At 42.2% G+C, this 19,723-nt stretch overlaps 1 protein-coding gene and 1 pseudogene across 1 annotated transcript in view; one reads left to right on the top strand and one right to left on the bottom strand.

Moving 5' to 3' along the window:
- LOC103738487 (baculoviral IAP repeat-containing protein 1a-like) overlaps positions 1–16,945 on the top strand; it is a 42,620-nt gene extending 25,675 nt beyond the window's left edge. Inside the window, exons 7-13 of the mRNA XM_008838491.2 lie at positions 2,117–2,174; positions 2,692–4,803; positions 7,446–7,613; positions 9,006–9,158; positions 9,501–9,587; positions 12,208–12,372; positions 15,535–16,945. Coding sequence (XP_008836713.1) covers positions 2,117–2,174; positions 2,692–4,803; positions 7,446–7,613; positions 9,006–9,158; positions 9,501–9,587; positions 12,208–12,372; positions 15,535–15,899 — 3,108 coding nt within the window. The 3' untranslated portion in view covers positions 15,900–16,945. The remainder of the gene's footprint in view (positions 1–2,116; positions 2,175–2,691; positions 4,804–7,445; positions 7,614–9,005; positions 9,159–9,500; positions 9,588–12,207; positions 12,373–15,534) is intronic.
- A 751-nt stretch (positions 16,946–17,696) lies between these two features.
- LOC108491107 lies at positions 17,697–17,903 on the bottom strand (annotated as a pseudogene).
- Between the last annotated feature and the right edge of the window lie 1,820 nt (positions 17,904–19,723).

Genomic DNA, 19,723 nt, shown 5'->3' with positions numbered 1-19,723 from the left:
CTCTGGGTCTGCCTCCTGACTTGAGCCATATCTGTCATCTTCCCATTGACCACACCAGGTTGCTGGAGGAGAACTTGGTGGGGAAATTGTTTCCACCCCTAGTATAGCCTTTATCAGAAGAGAAATGCATCTTATTTAATCCTTGGGGATTCTTAACCACCCCTTGTAGAGTTGTTATCCTTTGAATGTCCTTTATAAACTTTTGTTCTGGTTTTAAAACCTTCTAGAAATGTCTTAGTACCAAACTTAGTTTTCTATCAATTTTTTCTCTGGGGATATGGGATTGACATAAGTCTTGCCACGTTTGATCATTTCTTCAGTCTGTTCTTGTTTATATCTCTTATAGGGTGTGTTATTATTTCACAGACACGTTTTACATGTGGTCAGAATCATTTAGATTTGTCAAAGCCTCTCTCACTTTACAAAGATCTTGTCCCATCAAAGGGCTTAGTAAAGCCATTAAAGCCCCATGCCATTCTCGAGGTCCCAGTTGAATTAAGCTTTCTTTTGTATCTCTGGTGAACACAGTCTCATCTGGTGCAGTGAACTGGACATCTTATATTGCTTTTCTCATACCTAGTTCTCTCAGTAATGCCTGCCCCTCTCTTATGGTCCTCCAGCCCCTACTAATCATGTTAGTCTCCCTTGGTGACAACCATGTATCTTTAATGCCTTCAACCAGCCATCCCATTAAGGACTGCTCTCCCCTGCATTGGCCTAGGTTGAACAGCCTATGTTGTAAGGATGGATGGGTGGTTATATAACTCAGCTGTGAAGCTTCTGAAGGACTTAGACTGATGTCATTTGCTCCCATGTCCCACACTCTCACAAGCCACGTGGCCAGGAGCTCTCTGCTTGCTTGCTTGCTTGCTTGTAAGTTTCTCCTAGCTTTAACACTTCCAGCATGGAATATTTCCTAGCTATACTATAGTACAGTTAGCTTTTTTTTCCTTTTTACTATTATCTGTCTTTTTCTCTGAGTCCTTGAACTTTACACAAGTCAAAGTGTCTGGCCTTTCCTCTGTCTCCAGCTCGGCACCTAGGTATGTCTTTTCAGCTTTTCCCCCCTGGGGCATATCTTTTATCATGCAAAGTGGCTGCTCTATTTTTCTGGGAGCTCCCTTTGGGTCAAGAGCAGATAAAAGATCTTCTAACTTTTGGGTAACTTTTAACAAATCTTCACATACCCACACATATCCCTACATTTACAACATAGCTGTGGCCCCTGCTTTTGTGTGGCTGTCCTCTTTTTAGTAACCCATTGCAAAAACCACATCAGTGCCACCATTAGAGCTCTACTAAAACTCATTCTCAGTTTCATCATATCCTGCTGACTATGCCAATTCTGTGGCCCAAATTCTTTCTGGGTCTCCTGCACGATCAGACAAACCATATAATATATTTTATGTGTATTTATTAACCTACAAAGGAATGAGTACCCAGTGCCTAGCCCTGCACCACTCCTCAAAGCCCGCCTTATCAGACCGTGCCACGCCCATAATTCGCTCATGCCTCTGGGGCCAGTGATCACCCCAGATCCATTAGAAGTCAGTCCATTCTATCTTTCAGCTGTTGTGCATGGCATTCCCACGGCTCATGCGCTTCCCCAGGCTTGCAGCTTCTCCAGCTTGGCTCAAGGCTTCTATTCCAAGGTGGCTCCCAGCCACAACCCCCTAGTCCACACTCTGTGGCAGGCCCTACCCATTGGAGGAACTAGCCAATCGGGAAACAGGCCCTGTTTCAAAAAAGAAAACAAAAAGTGTATGTGGGTAGTGGGGGCAGTGGTTGTGGGTATATTAACATTTCTGCATATCAGGTATGTAATTTTAAACATGTAGCCACCAATGACTAAGGACAGAGGCTGTACCTAATAAGATTTACAGGCTCCTTCTTGCTCTATACCCAGGATTCTGATTACCTGCATAGTACTCATCTATAGGAACACATACTTGCAGATGTAGGAGATTTACTCCTTCATATTTGGAGCACTCTGTCCTTCAACCATTCTAAATAGTTGAGAGTGGTATGTTCTTAGAGGACATTTGGCCCTTCATGATAATATGATGCCCCAGTCTCTTGGTGAACTTTGATTTAATAAAGGATTTATTGTTTAAAGGAAACCACAAGTGAAAGCAATCACCAGGATACAGTAGCCGTTCATTCTACGAAGGCAGGTAAGAATTTGAAAGTAATGTGGGATTATATGCATTTGAATGTAGGGATTTGAAATGGAAGAGTGATTGTAATTGTCCACAGAGCTCCTAGAGAGGAGAGCACTGAAATGGAGAGGATTGTAGATGTAAAGTCAGAGTTCCTGTGGCATCTTCAGAGTCAATCAGGAGCAAAGTGACAGAAGTCATTGAGTCAGATCCAAACTAATCAGTACTTAAAGTCATCATGCAGCAAGATGAACTCCAGACATCTGGAAATGGAGTTAGGAAATTAGGATGTTAGGGTGTCCTAATAAGCACACATTATGACTCAGTTCCATTGTCAAATTGGAGACTTGTACACATGATCCCTACAGTCAGATGTCGAAAGACCTGAGAGGATCCCAAATGGAGGTCATGGACAGTGGAGGAAGGTCCTAGTCCATCCACAGCTGACAGGTAGAATCATGTAGGAAGACATGGCAGCATTAGGACTGCGATACTGAATGTGCATCCAGCTGGGCCTCCCTTCTCTCCACAGAGGCGGCTCAGAGTGAAGCCCCTTGGTTTCAAGAGGCCAAGAGTCTGAGTGAGCAACTGCGAGCAGCCTACATCTCTGCCAGTTTCCGACGCTTGTCTTTACCTGACATCTGCCCCAGCCTACGCACTGACCACTTGCTGGGCTGTGACCTGTCCATTGTTTCAAAGCACATCAGCAGGCCTGTGCAAGAGGTCCTGGTGCTGCCCGAGATCCTTGCCAACTTGAACTCTGTCATGTGTGTGGAGGGGGAAGCTGGCAGTGGAAAGACAGCCTTCCTGAAGAAAATTGCTTTTCTCTGGGCATCAGGATGCTGCCCCCTGTTGAACAGGTTCCAGCTGGTCTTCTACCTCTCCCTTACTTCTACCAGACCAGACCAGAGCCTGGCCAACATCATCTGTGACCAACTCCTCAAGGCAGAAGGCTCTGTTTCTGAAGTGTGCCTGAGCAGCAGCATCCAGCAGTTAAAGCATCAGGTGTTATTCCTTTTGGACGACTTTCATGAAATGAGCTCAGTCCCCCAAGTCATAGAAAAACTGATTGAAAGGAACTACTTGTCACGAAACTGCTTGTTGATTGCTGTCCATACAAACAGGGTCAGGGATATCCGCCCATACCTAGATACCATCCTAGAGATCAAAGAGTTTCCCTTCTATAACACTGTGTATGTATTACGGAGTTTCTTCTCACATAATATAACACATCTGCAAGAGTTCATGGTTTATTTTGGAAAGAACAAAGGTTTACAAGGAATCCACAGAACTCCCCTCTTTGTGGCAGCAGTCTGTGCTCACTGGCTTCAAAATCCTTCTGACCCACCCCTTGATGATGTGGCTCTTTTCAAATCCTACATGGAATGTCTTTCCTTAAAGCACAAAACTAGAGCTGAGCTTCTCAAAGCCACTGTGTCCTCCGGTGGTCAACTGGCCTTGAGAGGGCTTTTTTCATCTTGCTTTGAGTTTATTAGTGATGACCTCAGAGAAGCAGGAGTTGATGATGATGAGGATCTGACCACCTGCTTGATAAGCAAATTCACTGCCCAGAGACTGAGACCAGTCTACCGGTTTTTAAGTCCTGAGTTCCAAGAATTTCTTGCTGGGATGAGGCTGATTGAACTCCTGGGTTCAGATAGGCAGGAAGACCAAAATCTGGGACTTTGTTATTTGAAAGAAATTAACTCACCCATGAAGGTTATAAATTTCTTCAACAATTTTTTGAAGTATGTCTCCAGCCACCCTTCTGCAAAGGCAGGGCCAAAAATTGTATCTCATTTGCTTCAGCTGGCAAATGACAAAGAGTCATTTAAGAATATACCTGAAAATGAGGATTATCAGAAACCTAATCCAGAAACTTCACCATGGATGCAGCTCATACAAGAGTGGTGGCAGGTTTCTCCGGAAGCTTTCTCTTCATTCATTTCAGAAACTTTAGTGGCCATTGCTCTAAACTTTGCCTGTCAAAGCAACACAGTTGCTGCATGTTCTCCAGTTATTTTACGGTTCCTTCAAGGGAGAACACTGACTTTGAGATTATTGAATTTACAGTACTTTGGGGACCACCCAGAAAGCCTGTCAGTGCTGAGGAGTATCAAGATCTCCATAAATGGAAATAAAACTGCACCTAGAGTAAGTTATTCAGATATGGAGAAATGCTTTGAAACCCTACAGCCACCAACTATAGATCAGGACTATGCATCTGCTTTTGAACATATGAATGAATGGGAGGAAAATGTTGCTAAAAATGAAGAGAATATAAAGAACTTTAAGAATATCCAGTGCAAGCCCCCACCATGCCTCAGTGGGGGCTATTGGCAACTGTCTCCCAAGCAGTACAAGATCCCCTGCCTAGAAGTGCACGTGGACAACATGGGTCCAGCAGACCAGGAGATGCTCCGGGTCCTAATGGAAGTTTTCTCAGCTTCACAGCACATTGAACTCCATTTATACCACAGCACTGGCTTCATTGAAAGCATCCGCCCAGCTCTGGAGCTGAATAAGGCTTCTGTCACCAAGTGCTCCCTGTGCCAACTTGAGCTCAGTGCAGCAGAACAGGAGCTGCTCCTCACCCTGCCTGCCCTGCGGTCTCTAGAGGTCTCAAGGACAAACCAATTACAAGGTATGCTGAGCATATTTTGCATAACCATTCTGGTGTGACACTCTATTTTTTTAATTTTAGGTGAACGAAACTTGAAGCACCAAAACCATAAATGTTCTTTGATAGAACAGATCAAAAATTGCATTTTATTGTTTGGAAATCAGTAATATAAACTATTGAAAGGCTCCTGAGTAATAGAATGAATTTCAAATAACTGAACAAAATCAGCAAAACATTAATGTTATATTTCATTACTCAAGGTTCTTAGTAAGCATACATGAATTACTTGTTATTAGTAAATGACAACATATGTGAAAGATGATACTGGAGAGTCACCTGCACCCTTACTACTACCTAAAGGAGGAGATGGTTTACCTTCTCCAGAAAACTCAATGTAAAAGTTGGAAATAATATTTCCCATTTATTTTTTAAATTCTTATTAGTATAGTTTGGGTTTCAGCAGTCTGTTATAAGCTTAGATGTCCTTAGGCACCCTCAGCTGCTATGAATGCATGAGTGTAGTGGTCCTGTCATGTCCAGAAGGCACTGTTTGAATCTTGTCCTCCCAGACAGATCTCTGGCTCTTACAGTCTTTCTGCCTCTTCTTTCCCAGTGGTCCCTGAGCTTTTAGAGAGAACAGGTGTGATCTAGATGTTTGACCTTTTGAGGAACTTACAAAGTGTGTTCCATGGAGGCTATCCCATTTTGCCTTCCCAATTGTAATATGTAAGACTTCCAATTTCTCTATATTTTCCTCCACCTTAGTTTTTCTTTTTCTTTGTTTTATCAGAAACACATTCTAATAAATCAGTGTTATGTCTTGTAGTTTTGATTTAAATTTCCCCAGTGAGTGGATATGAGCATATTTTCATGTGCTCCTGAGGTTGTTTGTATATGGTTTTTTGATAAATGCCTATTCAAATTCTTTGTCCATTTAAAAAAATTTGGCTAGGTATGGTTGTTCACACTTGTAATTTTGGCACTCCAGAGGCTGAAACAGGAGGATTTCCATGAGTCTGAGGCCACCCTTGACTACACTGTCAATTCTAGGACAGTGTCCTGATTACTTATTGTTAACCTAATATAACCTAGAGTCACCTGGGAAGAGAAAACCTCAACTGAAGAATTAACTCAGATTGGCCTGTGGCCATTTCTGTAAGGAATAACTATTGATGTAGGAGCACCTAGGCCACTGTGGGCAGCACTATCCCTATGCAAGGTGGCTGAATAAGAAAGCTAGAAGACAGCAAGCTAGAGAGCCCCCTGGGAAGCAGCATTTCTCCATGGTTTCTGCTTCAGTTCCTGACTGAGTTCCAGTGCTGACTTCACTTGGTGATGGATTATTACCTGGAAGTGTAATCCAAATAAACCCTTCCCTCTCCCTGAGTTGCTTTCCATCAGAGTGTTTTATCATGGTAACAGAAATGCAAACTAGAATAGGTATCCTGGATGACCTTAGGAGTTCTGGGCCAGCCTAGGTTATAGACTGAGATCTTGTCTAAATAAAAAACAAACAAACAAACAAAAAACAATATTGTTGGGGCTGGTGGAATGGCTCAGTACTTAAGAGCCCTGACACTCTTGTAGAGGACCTGGGTTCGGTTCCCAGCACCCACATGGTGGCTAACAACTGTCTGTAACTCCAGTTCCAGGGGATCCAGTGCCCTTTTTGGACCTCCGTGGACATTACACGACATGGGTGCACTTACATACATGCAGGCATAACTTATACACATAAGATAAATAATAAATAAAATGTTTTTAAACAATATTGATCTGTTGTAGGAATTCTTTGTATATTCTGTATATTAAACTCTTATGTTTCAAGGGCGATATCTCACAGGTAGATATGCAAGGTCCTGAGTATGGTCCCCAGCACAGAAAACAAAAACAGAAACAAAAACAAAACCCTAGTGAAGCCTGAGCCAGGCATGGTGGTACACACCTTTGATCCCAGCACTAAGGAGGCAGAGGCAGGCAGACCTCTCTGAGATGGAGGCCAGCCTGGTCTGCATAATGAGTTCCAGGCCAGCTGTGGCTGCAGGGCGACCCTGTCTCAAAATGACCACAGACACAAAAAAACTAGTAAAACCCTTATCAGACATATGGCTTGAAAAATATTGTGTACCATTCTACATATAGTCATTTCACATTATGTAATGTTTTAATGTCCTCTGATGTACAAACAATAGTTAATCTTGATGAGGTCTAATTTAACTAATGTTTTTGCTAGGCCTTATGTCATATCTTAAAAACCATTGCCAAATACAAGGTCATGAAGATTGCCTGTTTCTTTCTAAGACTCTGTGATATCAGCACTTACATTTGTCATTGGCCCACTTTGAGTTGTCCTTTTTTTAATGAGTGGGAGGTAGGAGTCCAACTTCACTCTTTTGCATATGCAAAACCGGTTGTCCCCACATGGTTGAGGAGATGTCTGATTTATTCTGTGGTCTACGGAGCGGCACAGGGCTTCCCATAGAGTCTGCAATCAGCAAATGCTGCAGACAGCAGTGTCTTCATGCGTGTGCTTTCTGAACAGATGCTCTGATATCTGAGAAGCTTCATTTCAAAATTGTGAAACTAGCTGACGAATCACAGTAACACTTCAGCATTTCCATTTGGAACCCTTCAGTGATGGGAAACTGTGTGCTGCCTTCCAGATCTCATCCTTCCTAACTTGGACAAGTTCCCGTGCCTGAAAGAACTGTCTGTGACACTACATGGCAAAGCAGACGTGCTGTCAGTCATTCCTGAAGAGTTCCCAAACCTCCACCACATGGAGAAATTATCCATCCAAACTTCCACTGAGTCTGATCCCTCCAAACTAGGTAAGAATAGCACTTGGATTTCCTTGTTTGCATTTTAGCTGAAAAAGCTAGTTGTCTAACAATCTGTGTCAGAGTTTAAACTTCCGTGGGTCTGAGAGTGTAGACAGTGCCCATGGAAAAGTGTGAGAACAGTACTCTCATTAAGAAAGCAGAGATTTATTTGTAAACCTTGAGTCTTGCTCGTGTTAGGAACTGCAATAAGCACCTTTTAAAACTGACTTCATCTCACACTCGTGTGAAATAAGGTACTATTATTATTGCTGTTTTGCAGCTTGGGAAATTAAGGTTAGTGATTTGTTCAAGTTTATCCAGCCAGGAGGCTGCATATTCAGACACAGAAGGTTTGACTCCAAAGTCTGAGCTTTAAACTCCCAATACGCTTCCTCCCTAAAATAGCTCATAGAGTTCTTTTCTTTCGGTTTTGTTTAAGCTGCTCTTCCATTGCAACTCACAGATTTGCTGCTAAGAGAGAAGGGAATCTGATGGTGACAATCTGAGCCACTTCCCCACTTCTCCCCAGCCCAGACTCATGACAGATAAACAACTTGTGCAGTCCTGTTTCTAGCTACATCATTTAGCAAATGACTAAAGCACCATCAGCCCTTTGATTTGGTAAACACCTTTGGAACACCAAGGACTAAGGAAATGTAAACCTGGAGCTGATGGGCAAACAGTTGTTGAGGCAGGGCATGGTGTCTTATGCCTATAATCCTAGCACTTGGGAGGCTTAGGCGGAAGGACTGCCCTAACTTCAAAACCAACCTGGCTATGAAGTGAGCTCCAGAGCAGCCCAAGCTATAGTGTGAGATTCTGTCTTAAAAAAGAAGCATACAAAGAAAGTTTTACAGGCCACTGAGATGACTCAGCAGGTAAGGGCACAAGCCTGATAACCTGAGTTCAATGTCTAAGACACATATATTGGAAGAAGAGAATGGATTCCTCCAACTGTCTTCTGACCTCCATAAGTGCACCATGGCACACGTGTGACCCCCCCCCATCCCCTGACATACACACACTAAATTAATTTAATATTTTTAAAATTTTGTGCATCAGAGTTGTCCTTCCTAATATGTTACTCCATATAGAATTCTCGTTGCAAAATGCAGGTCACAAACACAGAGACACTAGGATGCTAACGCTGAAGCTGACTTTGCTGAGCCCTTCTTTTGAGAAGAAACTGATCTCCAGAGAGAGTCAGTAACTTGTCCAAATTCAATGGCTCACTAGTCACTTTCAGAACCTGAGCATAAGTCCAGAGTTCTGAATATTTGATCATTACATCATGGTGCCTTATTTTAATTCAATATGGTTGGAACTACTGAATTACAAGACTAATTTTGATAAAAATGCAAAGGATTTTCTAATTTCTGAAAAATCCTTGATCTTTTGCAGTCAAATTGATCCAGAATTCTCCAAACCTTCAAGTTTTCTATCTGAAATGTGATTCCTTTTTGGATTTTGAGTCTCTCATGACTGTACTTGCTTCCTGCAAGAAACTCAAAGAGATTGGGTTTTCTCAAGGATGTTTTCAAGCCGTGCCATTTGGTAAGAACTGTCACCTTACAGTTTGGGTTGAGATGCTCCTGCACACAATGATATTAAGTACTCTAGAAAGAACCACCATCTAAAACTACAACTGACATCAAAGAACTGTAATGGCACCTGACCTTCAGTGATGTTTTCGTAGTAATGAAGAGTATTTGTGTCTATAATTTAAACATTTTAGTTTTCAGAATTATTTTCTGAGCCAACATGTTCTCTCCATTAGCCATACTCATTCGGGCTGAAAGAGCATATTCATTTTCACCACGTCTTTATTGTAAAATTATTACTCTTGGTTATTAGGCAGGTATCTGACATGACTAATTTTTATTTTCTCTTTTATAGTCAGCATTTTGCCAAATTTTATTTCTCTGAAGATACTAAATCTTAAAAGCCAACAATTTCCTGATAAAGAAACATCAGAAAATTTTGGTATGTTTACAAAACAGTCGTTTTTAATTTATTATTTATCTCCCCGCCCCCAGTCAACCCACAACAAAGCAAACTATGCAGAGCTGCCCTTGACATCCATGGGGATTGGTTCCAGGATCCCCTGCTGATGCCAACTATGCAGAGCTGCCCTTGACATCCATGGGGATTGGTTCCAGGATCCCCTGCTGATGCCAACTATGCAGAGCTGCCCTTGACATCCATGGGGATTGGTTCCAGGATCCCCTGCTGATGCCAACAGAAGATACTCAAGTCCATTATATGAAATGGTGCAGTGTTTGCATATGACCCCCACAGCCTCCATATATTTTAAACAACACCTAATACAATGTAAGTGCTGTGTAAACAGTTGTAACACTCTACTGTTTAGGTAATAACAATGGAAAACTTACATAGTGGACACAAACAAATTATTTTAAAAATTCAGTTTGTGGCTAGTGGAACATTCAATACAGAAGGTCACTATCTAGGTAGGCTGATCCTTAGGAGGACACCATGGTGATGGTTAGTCTCACCCTCAGATGCTGTCACTATTATTCCCACACATCCTCACCCTTGATCTCATTCAAAGCAGTGTTCTCAGACTCACTGACTTCTTAAGATGAGTGTTTAGCCATGGCAATGTCACTGTTAGGCATCCACTCCAATAAGTTGTGTCCTTTCTGTTTCAAAGATTTCTGGAATATACCTTAAGACTTCTATTTAAGGTTAAGAAAACTAATTATATGATAGCCCAGATTCAACAAAATGATAAGGATAGGAAGATAGAAATTTTTTATTTTAAAAAAATGATTACAAAAGTAATATGGTTTCATGTAAAATGCTAACAGATATTTAAAAAAAAAAAAAAAAAGAGGCAATGGAGGTTTGGGGCACAGAGCTGTATCTTCACAGTGCTTCTCAGACTTTAATGTGCATAAGGATAGCCTGGTTCTCCCTCTCCTGTCTCTTCCTCTTCTAAAGAGGCAGCAGCTGCGTGTGTGTGGTTTGTGTGTTGTGGGTGTGATCAGGTATGCTAAGGCAGCGAGGACAGGTCACACAACAAAGAGGTAATTGGCATGTACCATGGGTTAATATACAAATAACACATTTCCATATAATGAAAGCCAAGTTTCCTCATTACATTCCTCCTCATTGCTGGAGAAGGAATTTACAGATATTGAAAAGGAGACTGATCGGCCCACACCAGCCCCAGATCTAAGGAAGCAACTCTGCAGATTCCTGTGTCCAGCCTGGGAACTGCCCTGTTTTATGAAGTGGACTTGTTCTTCCTGTTTAAAATTAGTGCCTAGGAATTGTCACAAAGTGAATTTGAGAAGAGATTTCCTCATGGAATTCTGCCCAAATTGCAGATTTATGTGTACAACAAATGTCAGAATGAAGGCTAGTAAGATGGCTTAGAGAGAAAGGTGCCTGCCACCAAGCCTGAAGACTTAAGCTCAATCCCCAGGATCTACAAGGTGAATCCACTTCTGCACATATTTACTTTGTTCCCACCATATGCCAGGCACCCTGTGCTGCAAGGGTTCTGGGAGGAAAAAGTATCTGCTCTTAAGAGGGAAAGGCTTAAGGATTATTGGTCGAAATCCACTTGAGATCCAAGTTCTAAAAGTCTTTGAGGCTGGAGAGGTGACTCAGGAGTTAAGAGCACTTGCTACTCTTGCAGAGGTCCTGGGTTTGGTTCACAGCACCCATAGGAGTCACCAATGGTGACTCACGACCTTCAGTTCCTGGAATCTGATGCCTTCTTCTGGTGTGTCACAAGAAGGAGGAGCAGACGTGGGAAGGAAGGTGTGCAGGATAGCTTTAGTGTCAACTTGACACACCTGGGTTGAAGGAGCCTCAATTGGGGAATTACCTCCATTGGACTGGCCTGTGGTCATGTCTGAGGGGCATCTTCTTGATGAGCGATGTGGGAGGGCCCAGCCCACTGTGGGTGATGCCACCCCTGGGCAGGTGGGCCCATGTAGCATAAGAAAGCAGGCCGAGCAGGGGCCAGGGGAGCAAGCCAGTAAGCAGCATTCCTCCATGGCCTGTGCTCCAGCTCCTGCTTCCAGGTTCCTGTTCTGAGTTCCTACCTTGGGCTCCCTGATGAACTGTGACCTGGGAGATGTAAGCTAATAAACCTTTCCTCCCCAAGTTGGTATTGGTCAGGGTGTTTTGTCACAGCAATGAAAAACAAACAAGAACAGAAGGCTATCCAGAGTGGTGGATCCTGATGTAACACCCGGTGTGGGTCTCCTCGTAGTGGAATCACAGAAGAGGGAATGATGGAGGGAAGTGGGATGGAAAGGGAGGGAGCTGAAGGCACTGTGGAGCTAGGAGGAGAGTGAGCTGCAGCCAGTGGAAGCCTGGCTGTGCAGGAGGAACTAGAGATGGAGAGGCAGCCTGCACTTGGGTGAAGAGAGACAGGCCAGGGAGGGTGAGGAGCTGTCCACAGAGAGCAGCAGGCAGCAGGTGTGTGCTGACCCCTCTCTCTTGCCCTTGGAGACAGGGATGGGGAGGCTTCTGCTGGGTGGGGCCTCCTAGACTGCAGTCTCTAGCTCATCAACTCCTTACCCACAGGAACTGCTACAGAGAATGGCTTTGTTGTCTCCCACAGCACACACTCTAGGTTCTCTCAGGAACCTGGAGGAGATGCTCCTTCCCCATGGGGACGGGATTCATCACGTGGCCAAGCTGATTGCCAGGCAGTGTCTACAGCTGCAGAGTCTCCGAGTTCTCTCCTTTCACTACAGTTTGGATGATGACAGTGTGATGGAAATCGGTGAGTTTCCTCAGAAAGACGGTTCTGTTTGTGCAGAAGCCAGTGGCATCATTGGAGCTATCTGCTCCAAGTCTATGAAAACATCTGGCCCTCCAAACTGTTCTGCCTACTTCCTCACTTCCTCTACCCTGTAGATTCCTCTTCTGCTTTGTGTAGATTTAGGTTCATCCTAATCAGACTGGGAAGGTCAACAAGCCTCTGTGTTGAGACTATAGAAGCCATCGAATCTGTGTTTTTGTTTTTGTTTTCCCAGAGCTAGGATTGAACCCAGGCCTCACTCATCTATGCTAGGCACATGTTCTACCACAGAGCCACACCCCAGTCAGGTCTGTATTCTGGCACACAGTGTTTCAGACACCTGGCCAAATACTCTCTGTTAATTGGACATTAATAATAGGTATAGGAAAATGGAAAATATAAAGCATATAGCCAAAGAACTTTCTCAGGTCACACTCTTTAAAAATCTTTTTTCCAAGTATGAGTAACTATCACTCAGATTAGAAGTCTGGTTCAAATTCCAGTACCACAAAAATAAATCATAAATAAATAAATCTCTGCTAACTTTCTACTTTATATTTCTATTTTTGCTTTATATTTCTTCAAGCTAGGTGTATAACTAATTTACAGCTGTAAGATCTTTCTGGCAGATCGGCTCTCTCATCTGTAGTAGGACTTCCTCCTTTACACTCGCTTTCTCATATACTAATATAGATATTCAGAATTCTCTTTTAACATTTAATATTTTTATTTATATTTTATGAGTGTTTTGCCTGCATTCATGTAAGGGACCCATGTCATGCAATGCTCATGAAGGCCAGAAGAGGACATTGGATTCCTTGGAACTGGAGTTAAGGACGGTTGTTAGCTACCATATGGATGCTGGGAACTGAACCTGGGTCCTCTGCAAGAGCAGCCAGTGCTCTTAGTCTTTGAGCTATCTCTCCAGCCCCCTCTAGCATTCTTTTGGTGTCTTTTTTTTTTCCTTCCTTTTGCTTTTAACTTTTCTATGCCTCACAATTTAAGATGAGTCCTTATACAGTTGCATAGTTAGGTTTTAAAAATCCGATCTGGGTTAGAGGTGTTGCTCAGCTGGTAAAGTGCTTGCTTAGCATGCATGAAGTCCTGAGTTTGATCCCCAGCCCTGCATAAAACCAGGCATAGTGATGCACACCTGTAATCCCAGCACTCAGGAGATGGAGGCAGGAAGATCAAGAAGTTCAAGGTTGTCCTTAGCTACATAGTAATTTGGAGGCCAGTATGGACTACATAAGACTCTGCCTCAAAGAATCTACCCCCCCCCAAAAAATACCACACCAAAATAATACATAAATTAATAAAAAAAAATCTGGTGCTATAGAAATGGCTTACCTATAAAATGCTTATGTGGAAGCTTGAACTGTTTGATACCTAGCACCCACCTAAAAGTTGGACACAGAGATGTATGCCCATAAACCCACGGGCTGCGGAGGTGAGGGCAAGAGAATCCATGGGGCTTGACGGCCAGCAGTTTGGTAAACTCCAGGTTTAATGAGAGACCTATCTCAAAAAGTAATTGTGGAGAACAGTTGGGGAAGATGCCCAACATTGACCTCTAGTCTCTACATGCACCTCTACATACATAGGCACTTATAAATACACACACACACACACACACACACACACACACAATTTAAAAATGCTACTTATCATTTAATCTATTTTTATTTAATGTGTTTAACTATTGCAGTTGAAGTTATATATTTTTTTTCTGAGATATGGTCTCACAATTAATAGACCAGGCTGTACTCAAACTTACTGTGTAGCCCATGCTGGCCCCAAACTTGTCATCCTCCTGCATTAGCCTCCGCAGTGCTGAGATTACAGGCATGTGTTGGCCACTGTACATTTTAATTTAGTATTTGTTTCTTTATTTGCCCCAGGGAATATTTTTTTTTCCTATCCATTTTGCTTCCGACACTTACTAGTTTATTATAGTTAAACAAATTCTGTAGCCCAGGTTGGCCTCAACTTATTACTTAGTTCAAGTTGGCCTTGAGTTTGTGGCCCCTGTCCTGCTTCTGCTTCCAAATGTGAGCACTTCAGGCATGTATGACCATGCCTGGGCTAGTGCTGCACTCTTACTCTTTCAGAATTATCTTGTGTAGTGCAATTTGCATCTTTGAATAACAATATAAATGTGTGCATAAATGAATACTTTTACCACTTTATGAGTGAGACAGGTACCCCTAGAACAGTTCATGCCATTTACATAAGCAAATAAGGTTGCTTAGTGGGTAATCAGCCAAGACTGATGACTTGAGTTCAATTCCCAGAACCCACATGGTGGAAGGAAGAAACCATATCCCTCAAATTGTCTTTTCACACACACCACAGCCCCAGCTAACTATGCAATGTGATGTAGAGAATAAAGCAAAACAGAGGAAAGCAAGCAATGGATGGGGAAGGCCCGAGCTTTTCCTCAGTCCCCCAGAGGAGTCTTTCAGCTGAGAGAATGAGAACATCCCTTGAGTATCAACTCAAGATACCTACTCAGAACATAGCTGAGACATTTTCTTAGGGTCTCTGTCTTAGAACTCAAGTTCCAGCATGATTCTGGGGTGACAGCAAACCTAACCTTTGTCCAGATTATGGAAAAGTGGTTTGACAGTTAAAAATGAAACAAAAACTGTACTAAGTCTCCACTTCCAAGGTCAAGGACCTATGTTAATTGAGAACTTATCTTGTGCCTGGCTCCATTTTCACCAGAGCCCCTCCTCTCAGTAACTGGGGAGGCCCTTCTGGGCAGCAGGGGAAGGGTACCATTGTAGACAGGGAGAAGACAAGCTTTTAGGAATGTCATGTTTCCTTCTCTGAGAAAAGGGGGATGACATGATTGCCACAATTCTGAGTCCCTTGTAATTTAATGTTTCTTAGGCATGATAGGCCTTGACTCAGGTCCTCCTAAGAGATCAATTTCTGGTTTCTACTTTTCCCTTGGATGTGGGTTGGGTGGTTCTCTATCAAACAATCAGCTCTTTGGAGGGTTTTAAAGAACTGTCTTAAAAATACCATAGTGAAAATTTCCTAATTTCAATGGAGATGAGTGTGGGGTTGGTACAAATAACCTTCTTACCACTATTGAGGTCCTTAGGATTCTGTTTTCAAAATCTTTTGTTTTTGCAGCCAAGGTGGCAATCAGTGGAGGCTTCCAGAAACTTGAGAACTTAGATCTTTCACTGTGTCACAAGATCACAGAGGAAGGGTACAGAAATTTCCTTCAAGCCCTAGACAACCTGTCAAACTTGCAAGAGCTGAACATTTCCAGGCATCTCCCAGAATGTATGAAAGTTCAGGCCGCCACTGTCAAGGCCCTGAGTCAGTGTGTGTTGCGACTGCCAAGGCTCAATAGTCTGAAAATGTTAAGTTGGCTCCTGGATGAAGAGGACATGAAGCTTCTTAATGCTGTGAAAGAAAGACATCCTCAGTCTAAACGCTTCATTATTTTCTGGAAATGGGTCCTGCCATTCTCTCCAGTCATTCAGAAATAAAAGGTGCCGCTGAGGACTACCGGACCAAGAAATTTTGTCAGCAGTTCTGAAACCTTGATCTTTTCTTAAATCTTTGTTGTTGTTGTTGTTGTTGTTGTTGTTGTTGTTGTTGTTGTGTTGTTGTTGTTTTTCTCCGGTCTCCCAAGTCCCAGTCCACTTAGAAGTTAGTATGTGGCCCAGGCTAGCCTCAATCTTACAGAGATCCACCTGCCTCTGCTTCCCAAGGGCTGGGATTAAAGCACGCACCACCACTCCAGCATCTAAAACCTTAATCTTGAAAAACATTTTACTCCTGCCAAGCATGATGGCACACACCTTTCATCCCAACGTTTAGGAGATGGATGCAGGAGATCAACAGGTTGAGACTAGTTTGGGTTACAAGATATTGCATCAAAAACTAAAATTTAACTATTGTACAAAGAGAATGTTCATAAACTCTGTGAGGCTCATAATTTTTAAGAAGCTTGCATGCCCATCATTGAGCTTAAGAGCTATCATGAGCAGTACCTTCATAGTCCTTGTGTGGGCCTTCTGTCATCAGGTTCATACAGCGAACCCTCCATTATCAAGGTCATCAGGGAGAGGCTTGGAAAAGGAATAGGGGCCTATGTAAAAGCCATATCATGGAAGGAATGTTCAAATTTAGGTAAAGATTTAAGGTTTTGTTTGGCTCCACACATGAGGAAACACGAGTTGGCTTTACCATAAGATGCAGATGTCTCTCTTTTCGGGGGCATACTCTTTAGTCTTTGTAGGTCGTTTTTGTATATTGCACTTTCCTCGATCTGAGAGAGCTTGCTTGTAGCATCTCTTTTTCCATTGCCAGTATGAGCAACAAATTAAGTTCATAGAAAATGGCTTCTGTTTCAGAGCCTTCTAAGAGTTTCACATGTGCTATAATGGACTTACAATTTTCTTAAAATCCACTCTTACATGTATATGGTGTAATCCCATAAGTTTTTAAAAACATTGTTTCTGGATGCATTAAGTATTTCAGGGTATGTTAATTAATTTAAGATGATCATTTACCACTTCATTGTGTGTATTAAAACCTCACCTGTATACCTATATTGGTATGCCTTAAATATTATGTGCTTTTTATCTATCAGTTATGCCTCATGAAAGCTGGGGTAAAGAAGACTTCTGGGGGCCGGAGAGGTGGCTCAGGAGTTAAGAGCACTGACTGCTCTTTCAGAGGACCCGGGTTCGATTCCCAGCACCCACATGGAGGCTATGAACCGTCCTTAACCCCAGTTCCAGGGGAATCTGAAGCCCTCTTCTGACCTCTGCGGAATTGCACGACATGGGCATACTCACATACATGCAGGCAACACGCTCATACACACAAAATAAAAATAATAAATAAAATATTTTAAAAAGAAAGAAAAAAAAAGACTTCTGAACAGATTTAAATACTAGGTTAACACTGTTTTCTCAAGGGAGCAGGCAGAAGGAGCTCTTGTTTCTCATTCTCTCCCTTCTATGCCAGCTTTTGTTTTACAATTGTCTGTATTTTTTGTTTTGTTTGTTTAGTTTTTTAGTTTTTAACAGACACTTTATTTTCATTAGTATAAACAAAAGTTCATTGAAAAAATAATAAACATTACTTCAGTCAACTTTTCTAAGTCCAAAGAGTAAGACCTCTGAATTAATATTTACATTTTGCCTTAAGTGTTGCAAATTCCATCCATGTCAACTTGAGAATTTTAATTTTGTCTAGTTCTGTAGTATTTCTTCTAAGAAATACTTGTTCAGTAAAGCCTTAATTTTTACTATCCAACCATTTTTTAAAAAATCTCACTCTCTGACTTCACACAATCCAGACTGTTCAATGGATTTGTAATAAATTTCCAAACTGAAGGGAAATTTCTTGCTCATTGTCTGCCTGAAATCTTGGCTCATGTTCATCTTTTGAAATAGAAAATAAGCTCCAGAAACACCCACAAATTCAGCAACGAAAACTCTAAAGATCTTCCTTGCCAGTGGTTCCATGGTGTGGACCATCCTAGATTTTTCTTAAAAACACGTGCATATGTTACATTACTGTACTTCAGGAGAGTGTTTCTATACTCCACATGGGGGAGAAGATCACTTAATTTCATTTAAATCTAAAAATAATATAGACTAAGAACATGGTAATGGCTGTATTATTTTTAGATTTAAAATGAAAATTAGGACTTGGAATATAGATTAAAGGTAAGGTGCCTGACTAGTGTTCATGAGGCTCTGCGCTCCATCCCTAATACTTCAAAAAGAAAGGAGGGAAGGAGGGAGAGAGGGAGGGAGGCAGGAAGGGAGAGAACGAAAGGTAAATACATACAAAATGTTTTAAATTTAAAAATTAATAAATACAATAGCTTAGCATTAAGACTAGCATATGCATATGACATACCAAAATTAAAGCAAGATCAATATCTTAAGCAGACACACTACAAGCATTAAGTCAGAAGCCAAAATCAAAAGTCTCTATGCAAAGAAAAGCCCAGGACTAGATGGAGTCACTCCTGAATTCTATAAAACTTCTAAGGAAGATCTAATGACAATACTTCTGAATATATTCCACAGAAAAAGAAGGGAAGGGACACTACTAAATTCATTCTATGAAGCCAATATTATCCTGATACCAAACAAGATAAAAACACAGTAAAGAATGCTACAGACTGATTTCCCTGATGAACATGGATGGAAATATTCTCAACAAAATACTAGCAAACCAAATTCAAGAACACATTCAGAAGATCATATATCATGACCAAGTGGGTTTCATCTCTGAGATGCAAGGTTGGTTCAACATATGCAAATCAATAAATGTAATACAGCACAATAATAAACTTTTTTTGAGACAGGGTCTCTCTGTAGCCCCAGCTGGCCTGGAACTCACTCACCAGGCTGGCCTTGAGATCTGCCTGCCTCTGCTTCCCAAGCACTGGGATTAAAGATGTGTATACTATGCCTGGACCCCATCATAATAAACTTAGACAGAAATCACATAACCATCCCAATAGATGCAGTTTTAAAAGGCATTTGGCAAGGTTCAATATGCTTTCATGATAGAAGTACCAGAGACATTAGGAATAGATGCAGCATACCAGGAGCATTTCCTCTAAAATCAGGAATGAGACAAAGATACCCAGGCTCCCTTTCTTATTTTACATAATGAAGTTTTAGCTAAGAAAGACATAAAAGGAATAAAAATAGAAGAGTAGGTTAAACTATCCCTATTAGCAGACATGATATTATGCTTAAAAGGTCCTATAGAATCTACGTGAAAATTCTTGCATCTAATAAATACTTTCAGTAAAGTTACAGGATGTAAAATCAATGTAAAAAGTCAGTAGCCCTCTTGGGGTAAGTCTATAGCGCAGCTCTCTGCCCCGGGACTCCCGAAGCAACATTCACCCTTCCATCCCCCGCCTCGCCGTTCTATACTCCTAGTTTGGGCCCTGCGCCATTCCTAGTCTCGTGGCCCAGACACCTGGGGAACCAATACTGCTTCCTGACCCTTCCCACCCAGAGAAACTCAGTCCCTTTCTTGGGCTCCAGGAGCACCACTTCTGGTCCTGGCCCCGCCCTCACCTCTCTCTGCTTCCCTGGGCCTGTACCACCGGCTAACTCTCCTAGCCTGCACTACTATCCTCAGGCCTCTTGGGGTAAGTCTATAGCGCAGCTCTCTGCGCCGGGGCGCGGGGACTCCCTAAGCCACATTCACCCCTCCATCACCGCCCCCCCCCTCGCTGTTCTATACTCCTAGTTTAAGCCCTGCGCCATTCCTAATCTTAGGGCCCCAGACACCTGGGGAACCAATACTGCTTCCTGACCCTTCT

Source organism: Nannospalax galili, unplaced genomic scaffold (assembly GCF_000622305.1).
Source record: "Nannospalax galili isolate Female #2095 unplaced genomic scaffold, S.galili_v1.0 scaffold898, whole genome shotgun sequence".
NCBI classification, from domain to species: Eukaryota; Metazoa; Chordata; class Mammalia; order Rodentia; family Spalacidae; genus Nannospalax; species Nannospalax galili.
Note: the sequence above shows the minus strand (reverse complement) of the source record. Positions and strands in the feature narration are given on the sequence as shown.